The following is a 9,918-nucleotide window of genomic DNA, read 5'->3' as shown; positions in this document are numbered from 1 at the left end:
GTGGTTTCAGTCCCTAATATGCGTATCTGTATTTTTTTCTGATTTAAAAACAGTAAAAAAAATTTTTTTTAAAAGATAGTGAAAAGAGTATCATTTAACAGTCAAACGTTTCAAAAGAACAAATTAGCATTTGTAAAAAAATATATTTATATTTGATTTATTTTTATATATTTCCTGTAATCAAACAAAAGAAAATCTGTAAAATAGACAAATAAATAAACATTGGAAAACAGTTACAGTTAACATTTAAAAGTCTAACTAGCTGGCTGCTAACAATGGAATGCAATATTATGTTGCTGTAGCATTAGCTAGCTAATTTGAATTATTAGCTAGTGTGGACCAAGCATCTGCTGATTGGATGGGACATTTTTATTTATTGATTATTATTATCATTATTATTATTACTATTGTTATTGTTATTATGTTTATTTTGTGATTTTAAATATCAATGATAATAAAGTTATATTAAAGTTATAACATTTGTCCTAATTTGTCATAAGCCCATCCATTCTAAAAAATATCCTAGATTCCTAAATCGTGTTGACGTTAAAGTCAGAGCAACTCAGATTTGGAAAATAATGTTAAATGTATGAATACGTACCAAGCTTGCACTGGTCAAAATCATCAGTCATCATCAGACTCATGAGGTAAGACAAATACACATTGTTCTTAGGGTGCACCATTCACCAGTTTACCCACCACTCTAGCTCCAAAAATTACAATTAACAAGCAACAAAATAATTTATTCAGACACTCTTCATGATTTTTTTCAGTATAAATAAATTTCTTTACATAAAAATGTATGACTCAACTGTTCATTTCTTGTTTTTTTTTACATTTTCAAAATGGTAAAACAGATTTAAACTGTTCTGTCAAATCATGCTTTCCTCCTTGTGTAAACATTTTCAAACACATAACACGGTCAATCTTGAACTGTAGCTTGAATTTAAGAAATGATCTTCAGAAAAATCACAATGGGACATTTTTACCCAAATAATTCAGCCCACAACAGACATTTCCAGTTGTCACAGCAGAAAAAAATACATTTGACATCACATTTGCCAGTAGGCCAGCATGTGCAGGACCATAATGGATCATACTGGTTACTCCTGCATGAAAAAATGTATGCAATGTGTACAGTGAATACTCAGTTGTCTTTAAGTTTGTATCAAATCCGGTGCAACCACAAAATTTTGTTTTTGCTTGTGGTAATATGGTTAAACAAAAATATTTTAGGAATGTTGGGAATAAAATAAACTGAGAAAACTCGATTTTGACTCAGGCCTCCTAGAATGCGCTGCTACAGAAAAAGTTAATAGTACACAGTCTACCATAGCTACTGTTGTACTTTTGTGGTGTAATTTTCTTTAAAAAAAAAAAAAAAAAAAAAGTTGAAACGAATCACGCTGGGACGTCTGGCCCCTGCTAGTTTTGGCCTCGCGACACTTTCACCACAGGCTTCCGGACCCCTTCATGATTATCCTGGTTTGTCGGTTGTGTTGATTTTACACCTAAAACTAACGCACTTCATCCCCACATAAGGATTTGCAAAAAAAAAATGTTGATAGAGGCATAGAGTCCACAAACAGATCAATGAATCATTAAAAGCCCTTTCGAAAATACAGAAAACCCTTTCTATGAGTGCTGTTAAACCTATTTTCTGATCTGTACCGAGCAGTAGCGGACACTGTTTCGACGACCCCTGAACGCAGCGCAGCCTCGTTCTGACAGCTCGGACGGCGGGAAATTTAAATACTCCAAAACATGTTTAAAGTTAGTTTTTAACGGTCACGACTTCCTGAGGTCTGTGAACACTAAGTTATTTTTACTATTTAATCTACCGTAACCGTTGTGCACTACTACATTTACATGTCTAGCATACGGTAAGTGTTTAATAAGGTTTTCTAAAACAACACCTTGGCGCTAGCTAGCTAACCAGCTAGCTATCTAACTAGTATGACTTCAGCAAACCTTTCAGCTGCTGTATTGATGCTGTGAAGATGACATCGCTGTATAAAACTGCTTCTAACTTGTTTTCACCAACTAGTAACCAAAAGCAATGAACCACATCAAAAATATCAAGGACATGCTGAGCATCCCCACTGGAACCAGGTAGCTAGCTAAAGTGTATTACTTGAGACTAAAAATATTAACTTGTTTTTATAAGTACATGGAAAAAAGGTTTGGTTGTTTATCAACTACATTTCCGCACAATTAAACTGTGCTTGTGTTTTTCTTAATTCATCCAACCTTTGCTGAACAGGAATGCTGCTACCAGCGGCTACTCCAGTTTAACAGACTCTCAGTTCTTCTTTGGGTCTCAGTTTTGGCCTGAAAATTCTCAGGGCACCTCTCAGGATATGAGTTTGTCTTCCAGGAATTCACAGCAAAGTTCACAAGAGGTGAGATCTTCATTTTGCAGGTGGTGCTACTGACACAGTAATGGCAATCCAGCTCACTAAATCGCATTATTATGTGCATGTAGGTTATAGTCAGGTTTAATGACAATGGTGTTACTGTGCTAATTTACGTGTGTGTTTTACTCCAAATGATGATCCACATCCATAAATAGTATCATAATAACATGGTACAAGCCTGAACAGAGAAAATGTAATCACCGTTTCAACTCTAACACATGACAAGTTGTTTGTATTGCTGTGGAAATGTACCATATTTAATGTGAGACTTTGCTGTATCTGTTAATCTAAGGTAGCACTGCGGTATTCTATGTTATGTACAATATTGCAAACCAGCGAGTATGTGTGCTTTATGATGACACTGGACTATTATTGTTTTTATGAAACGGAGGAATTTGAATGTTCATAATACAATGATATAGTCTGATTTGTGTATGAAGAAAACAAAACATAACTATATGGTCATGAGAGCATACAGGTTTATTACTAATCTCTTGTGTGAATCATAGTTACAGTGTCTCTCTTTATGTTTCTTCATCTCTATATTATTTCATCACTGCTTAGGGAAGTGACCCAAAGTTTTCAAGCAATTATCACACTAAACCCCTCCTGTTAGGAAACTTGAAGGACAAAACCAGAATTTCTGGAATACTGGATAAATTTGAAGAGGACAGGAAAAAGGCAAAGGAAAAAAATGACAGGTATATATTTTTTTATCATGCGAAACTCTGGTTGAATTCATAATTGTGTGATAACATTAAACTAGTCCTTATTACCTGTGATATTTTTTTACAATCGATTTTTACAATTTTGCTTTAACAGTGACTTTTTAGCCAAGGAATGTCAACATATCAGAGAAACTCTCAACAATGTAAGTGATGATGGGCATCCATTTTGATGTTTTGCAGCTCCTCCTTTCTCAGTGTAAAATGTAATACTATGCATTTCAGATTCAACAACTGGTTGTGGGCACAGAGAGAAATACAACTGTGTGCCAAACAATCTATGAAAAAATTGACAATTTTACATCAACATGTAAGTTTCCTAGTTAACTGATATGTATGTTTTCGAATTAAATCTTTAAAGTGTCTTTTTGCATACTATATATCAAATTAAGTTAATATTAATAATTTTTTAAAAAATGGTGAGCAAGTATATCTTATTACCAGTAGATGGTGCTGTTTGTCCAATGATTAAACACCTTCACTCATAATTAACTCTAAATGTGCAAAATTATGTATTTTTTTAAATGTATTGATTTCAGTGCAAATTTTTTTTTTTTATACTGTGTATGCTTACTTATAAGCTCAATCTATTCATTCACTCATTCCAGTGCAAATTAATTTGAGCAGCCTTCAGAGTGACTTTTCCCAGCAGTTTGAGACTTTGGTAAATAAAGTTGAGTCCCAGAAAGAGGTGATGACAGGGTTGGAGGAAAGACTGCAAAAGGTAAACTGTATGTAGCATGTGCTCTAGGTATCTGCATTTTCACTGTGGAAAAAAATGATTTTAGTGGCCAATAAATATTTCTGACGGCTTCATTTTTGTCTTCTAGAATGGCGATGCAACGGCAGAGCTGGACTCACATCTGCAAAGTTTAAAGAATAGCCTAGAGAGTCTGAGAGAGGAGCAGGAAAGACAAGGACATATGCTGAAAGAGGTCCAAAAGCTGCTCAACACTTTGGTCTCAGAGCATTCAGCCAAATCCAGCCACGAAGGAGCGATGGACAGCGCCATCCAGACGTCACCAGCGCTGGAGCAGTCTGTGTCATCCAATATCCTGCAGGATAACAAGCTCGATGGAACACAGCTTGCATGTGCATCATACAACCTTGAACAAAATCAAGTTGAAGTTCCCCCTCAGGATCGTAGCCACATCATCATGCAGAGGAAATTCACTGTGAGTGGCCATAGGAGGCGCAAAAAGAGACCATTGGTGCCCTCACAGAGGAGGAAGAGCACAGTCTCCGATGAAAACCGTCGACCTCTCATGAACTCAAACAAACAGAATCTTTCAGGATCTCTCCATGAGAACTGTTATCTAGACATTGCATCCAGCCAGGACAGTGTTAACCCCAACAGTCAAATACCACTGAACAAGGAGACAAAATCCAGTGAAGTTGCAGGATGTTTCATCAACCCTCTGAGCGGCTGGTCTCAGGACAGCAGCAGCCCTTCTCTCAGCCTTGAAATTATCCCACCCATCTTAGAGAAGCTTTCAGCTGAGTCCAGCACCGTGAAACCTGCATCCTTCTGGCAGTTATTTGATTCTGATTCAGGCTTTTAATGGATGAGTAAAGGTGTCAGAGCAGTGAAATGTTTGCCTTCTTATTTTTGGAGCAAAGGGGAATAAAAGCCCCAGATATTTATATTTATTAATACTGGTTACTTATGTTCTATTAGAAAGTTATTCAATGTTTTTGAGGGATTCATACAATGCAAAATATTTTTTTTGCCTCATGCATACAGCAGAAAAGATGTAAAGGAAGGTAAAAGAACAAGTTCAGGGCTGCTTGACCCAATTTCTGTTAATTTTTTTTCATTCTTTGAGTTTACTTAAACAAAATATTGTACTAGTAACATCTCTTTGCTGACTTATTAAAACTAATTTATTCATATTTATACTTCTGACCTGGCAGTGAAAATAAACTCAAATCAGATGCCTGCTGTATAATTTCTTTGACACTTCTTTGAATCTGGAACATGTAAAAATACATTGTATTCTTAATGTAAGTGTAAATAATAATAATTTCAGGTGCTTAAAAGTACTTCACTTTCTCTACATGTCATCATTAAAGACCTGGGTTTTGTTCCAAGGTTTGGTGTTTTGAATATCTTGCCTCGTTTATTCCAATTAATATTAGAAACCCATCTCTGTATATTAAAATATATTTGAAAAGGACTAAAGCACAACCCCTAATAAAGCTGAAATATTAACCTTTTCCAAACTGTTTCAAACGAAACTAAATATATGAGCATCGTACAGGCCTACAAGAGATAAAAAGACATAATGGTTATCAGTAATCAGTGTAGTCAATGTATGTTTTAAATTCATACCAACAGCGGCTGTGATCACACTGCAACAGTCATGCTCAAGAATATGGATAAAGTGCATGTTTATTTGCAAAAACAGTGACATATTTTTATTCGGTTTAAGCAAACATACCACAAATAATGACATGAATTTCTCTGATATAAAATATAACATTTTTATACGTCATGATGACAGCTGTGGTCTGAGGTATTATGTTTTATGGTTGTCCACATGTCCCATTCTTGTGAATGTAATTAAACAATGAACGCTCTGAGGGACTTTCTTCAAATTTGACACAAACGTCCACCTGTAGTTCAGAATGAACTGATTAGATTTTAATAATCAAAGGTCAGTGTGACCTCAACAAATGCATTTTTAGCCACAGTTCAAGAACTCATAGGCTACTTATGACAACATTTCAGACAAATAGTGGGATAAAAGGATCTAGTGATGATGTTATGTTCAAAAGGTCAAAGGTCAAGTCTGAAAAGACATTGATGTAAACTGCAATTTCAAGCACCAGCAGTAATTCTAGTTACATATGTACTAAGTCTGCCACTGTCAGCTTAAAAACAAGCTTAAGTATTTGTCCTAAAAACAGGCCAAATACCACAATTTTGATATAATTTGCATCAACACTAGAAGTCTGCCATTATAATCATCACTTAAGCCTTTGAAAGGAAATCCTCGCCTGGCGTTGCTAATAATCCTCCATATATGCGCTACACAGCTGCAGATTTTCAGTAATCCTCTCTGCAGATGTTACACAATAAAATAAGAAGCAACAAAAACACTGTATTTACAAATTACTTTTCTGGCTACTGATGTGCAAGTCAGCCAATAAGCACAGACTCTCTTTCATGCAGAGCACTAAGACCTTTTCTGCTTAAAAAAAAAGAATGCCTTTGGCTCGGCAATAAGTGCATTAACGATTAATTTCCCTTACTAATTCTCACGCACAGACTTTGATCTGATTGACAGCGGTGTCACTGTTTTACTAAGTCTGCGGGTGGGGATGTGAGTCCCCTTGGGTTGAGATTTGCCACTAAGCAGACATCATAGTTGTCATGCATCAGAGCACGTCGAGCCACCACCGTCCACCGGTTCTCCCATGGATCCAGCTCCAAAATGTCCTTTGTGATGTCATCATGACGATCTAAGGGGAGTTAAGAAGCAGAAGATCAGTACAGTCACATGGAGACAAATTTCAAAACTCTTTTATATACCGGATATTCTGTCATTACCTGCTCCTTTGTAATATCCACAAACATAAATCTTTCCCCCCACTACTCCTGCATTGGAAGCGTTGGTTCGCAGTGAAAGCTGGGAACACGGGAGAGGAGGTCCTTCCCTCCAGTAATCTCCATCTGGATTGTAGATCTCCACAGCATCAAGGCAGTGACGCGACTGGCCGCGATCCACACCTTCACACCCAATACCTCCTGGAAAACAGGTCACCAAAACCATCCTTTTAAGACAAATTCTGACAGAAACCAATTAAGTCAATTCACATGGCAGAGTCATGACTATACTGTGTCTAATAATACCCAAGTAAATGAGCAAAGCGTCCTACCCATAACATAAATTTCCCCATTCAGTGCCACAGCACTGCAGCGGTACTTTGAGTACTTCATGGGACCCAGCTCTGTCCACTTATTCGTGTTTGGCTCATACTCGAGAAGGCGGTTACTAAGACGGTCCGGCTCATCATCTGTCCGGTATGACTGGAGGGTAGAAGTGGAGGGAGGGTGAGACAAAGCAGAGCAGGTGCAGTCAGAGGAGAGTCAAACAAACAGAACTTTTATTAACTAATTTCTCTATGTGTAAAGGGTCTTTTTTCTGCATCACCTGCGGGGTTCGACCACCCATCACATAAAGACGATCTTTCATTCTGACCATACTGTGATAGGCCAAAGGCATTGGCAGTGGTGCTGCACTCCTCCACGGTCCACCCTGCAGAGACCATCGCTCCACACAGTTTGTGATGAGAAACTGGTTCTTCAGCTTCATCTGCCCTCCCATCAGGTACAGAGTGTCACCCAGAGATCCCAGAGTGTAAGAATCACGGTACTCTGCTGACGTCAGGCGTTCCCAGCTTCCTTGTGCCTCCACTTTGTACCTGGAAACCCAATCAGACAACAGTCAGTTCTGTCTGTGCAGGGCAACAAATGCGTCATCAAATGTGTCCCCTCTTTCTTACCTGTAGATCTCAACGTTCATGTCTTTCTGGCGGGCCATTCTTCGTGCACTCGCCTCTCCTGCCACGATAATGTCATTTCTTTCAGTCACAACTCCAGCACACACATATCCCAGAGCCTCTCCATAGCGAGGTGAGGTGATGTAGTAGGTTCGGCCAGTGGACGGGGCAAAGCAAAAGCTGCGTTCAGCAAAGTTGCCATACCTTGACCTGATCCCACCACTGTCATTACCAACACAGAGCAGCAGGTCTGTGGTCTCCATGCCATAGCGCAGCTTTAGTTTGCGCGGTGCAGCGGAGGGATGCATTGCTGTGACCTCCAGCGCTTCGTTCAGCATCTCTAGACATTCAGCATCAGCCAGCAGGGCTGTGTTCCTCTTCATCGCCTCTCTTAAATACTCAGGGTTGATGAGTGGCAGACGAACCTTCCTCAGGAGCTCTGGAAGGTGTGGACTACGGATTTCTCCACCCATCAGAGTGCTGTGTTTAACCCAACGAAGAACCACGTCCAAGATGGTTTCTTCTCGTGAAATGTTCAGGTCATCAGAGGACAGCAGTTTTCCCAACTGATGAGCCTCCAGCTCAAGGATTTCCTCATTGTGGCAGACTTGAACAAAGTGCTGCCTGAAGAAGCGCTGAGCGTGGTCGGCTAGCTCCTCTGCGCCGAGGTCACGGGCAAAGTAATACACACCAAGGCAGTTGGAGGCGTCCATGTTCTCAGTCATGTGCTGCTGACAGCGAGTGAACACGTCATCCATCTGCAGCAGAAACGCTGCGATGGAGATGCCCTGTACATTGGCATTAGTGAGAGGAAGATCTGAGCAGTACATGTAGTTCAAGAGGAGGGCCAGGCTGTCTGCAGGGGTGTCACGCAGGAATATTTCTCTGTTGCTGCACTCGCGCAGGCCGCATGTGAACATCACGCGGAAGTACGGACTGAAGGCGGAAAGAATGACTCTGTGACAGGGGAAGCTGATGCCCTCAGCGACCAGCACCACATCTGTCAGATGCTCAACCTCCCTCATCTTCCTCAGCTGGTCAAGCAACACCAGCCCATGTCTGGCAGTTAGATCCATTCTGAGTAAAAATGTTCACTAAAATAATATTTACAAAGCAGCACAGGAGGTTTCACACACCTCAAACAAATAGTGAGGCCTGTCTCTGGAAAACAAAGGAGAGAAAAGAGTTATTGGTTATATCACACTGCAGTTTCATGGGCAAACACTAGAGTGAAATCTTTATAAAGTACAGTCAGCTACTGATTTTGCAACATCTTATTTTGCAATCTCAGGTTCCATGACATACAAATTTGAATTAAATATAAAATAATATTTCCATCAGGATCAAATTAAAAGCTTATTAAAGCAACACAAAAGCATTTTGATAATGCCTAACAACAAACAAAATGAGCGTCAATTTCAGATGTCACCATTTTAATGAGCAAAGTTTGCTAATTTAAAAAATACTGTGTATATACTGTAAAGTAACATGTGCCCTCTTACAAGTTAGCACAGAAGATCATGCAGCATTCCTTCTAAAAAGTCTTACCAAGATCTGTTTTCTTCAGTCCAAAAAGACCAGTAAATATCCGTGTTTTTCAACAGGCTACATGTGTTGTTGATGTTGCTGAATGTGCCAGTCACTGGGGTTAGAAAGGTCTGAGCAAACGCAAGGCAGAGTTATGTGCCCCCCTCCACTGCTGCTACCCCCTCAGCTGCAATCCCAAAAATAGACAGTGTTGTTGCAGACAGTAACTGTGTCAGGCAGGTTTGAATGATCAGTAAAGAGAGGATTCTGAAGCAGCTGCAATGATAAATGTGAAATATGAGCTACATTTTACATCAGATAATGACGCATTAGCATTATATTTCACTGTGTTTGGGGTAATTCCCCTTTCCAGTGTGTTTGCCTCAGTCACGTGCCTGCAGCTCTAGAATAACTGAAACATTGCTCCCAGCTCGGATTCAGATTTCATGACGGCACTCTTAAAGACCCAGCATATACTGTGTGTCCACGTGACTGAAAAATCTAATTTTACCTCTTAATTTTGATCTCTAATATTCAAATTCTTCAGCCTGCTGCAGCCAAGAGTACATTCTATGAAATGAATGTGTTTATCCATCTAGCTTTCCGAATTAAAAAAAAAAAAACTCCTTTGAATTTGACACACTTGAAGCAATGCAGAAGTTTCCTGCACTAGAGACTTGACCAGTTTAGTTTGAGTAATATTTTATGGTTCATTAACTTCATTTTTGTTGGCTTGGTGGAAA

General features: G+C 39.1%; 2 protein-coding genes and 1 long non-coding RNA gene across 3 annotated transcripts; 2 read left to right on the top strand and 1 right to left on the bottom strand.

Annotated features, from left to right (window-relative positions):
• Positions 1–1,730: 1,730 nt before the first annotated feature.
• LOC129348893 (uncharacterized) lies at positions 1,731–2,398 on the top strand. The gene is made up of 3 exons (XR_008601636.1): positions 1,731–1,883; positions 2,048–2,112; positions 2,264–2,398. It is a non-coding gene; the product is annotated as an uncharacterized LOC129348893 (long non-coding RNA).
• An 843-nt stretch (positions 2,399–3,241) lies between these two features.
• On the top strand, positions 3,242–5,199 carry iho1 (interactor of HORMAD1 1). Its single transcript, XM_023262223.2, has 4 exons — positions 3,242–3,288; positions 3,368–3,452; positions 3,751–3,866; positions 3,973–5,199. Exons 3-4 carry the CDS (start codon positions 3,837–3,839, stop codon positions 4,702–4,704), a joined length of 762 nt encoding a protein of 253 aa, XP_023117991.2. The 5' UTR covers positions 3,242–3,288; positions 3,368–3,452; positions 3,751–3,836; the 3' UTR covers positions 4,705–5,199.
• Positions 5,200–5,509: 310 nt separating this feature from the next.
• kbtbd12 (kelch repeat and BTB (POZ) domain containing 12) lies at positions 5,510–9,356 on the bottom strand. Its single transcript, XM_023262168.3, has 6 exons — positions 9,197–9,356; positions 7,652–8,809; positions 7,300–7,570; positions 7,025–7,175; positions 6,696–6,893; positions 5,510–6,607 (listed from the first exon to the last, which is right to left on the bottom strand). Exons 2-6 carry the CDS (start codon positions 8,722–8,724, stop codon positions 6,438–6,440), a joined length of 1,863 nt encoding a protein of 620 aa, XP_023117936.1. The 5' UTR covers positions 8,725–8,809; positions 9,197–9,356; the 3' UTR covers positions 5,510–6,437.
• Positions 9,357–9,918: the final 562 nt, after the last annotated feature.

This window comes from Amphiprion ocellaris, chromosome 5, assembly GCF_022539595.1.
Source record: "Amphiprion ocellaris isolate individual 3 ecotype Okinawa chromosome 5, ASM2253959v1, whole genome shotgun sequence".
In the NCBI taxonomy this organism is placed as follows: Eukaryota; Metazoa; Chordata; class Actinopteri; family Pomacentridae; genus Amphiprion; species Amphiprion ocellaris.
This window is presented reverse-complemented; position numbering and strand designations above follow the sequence as displayed.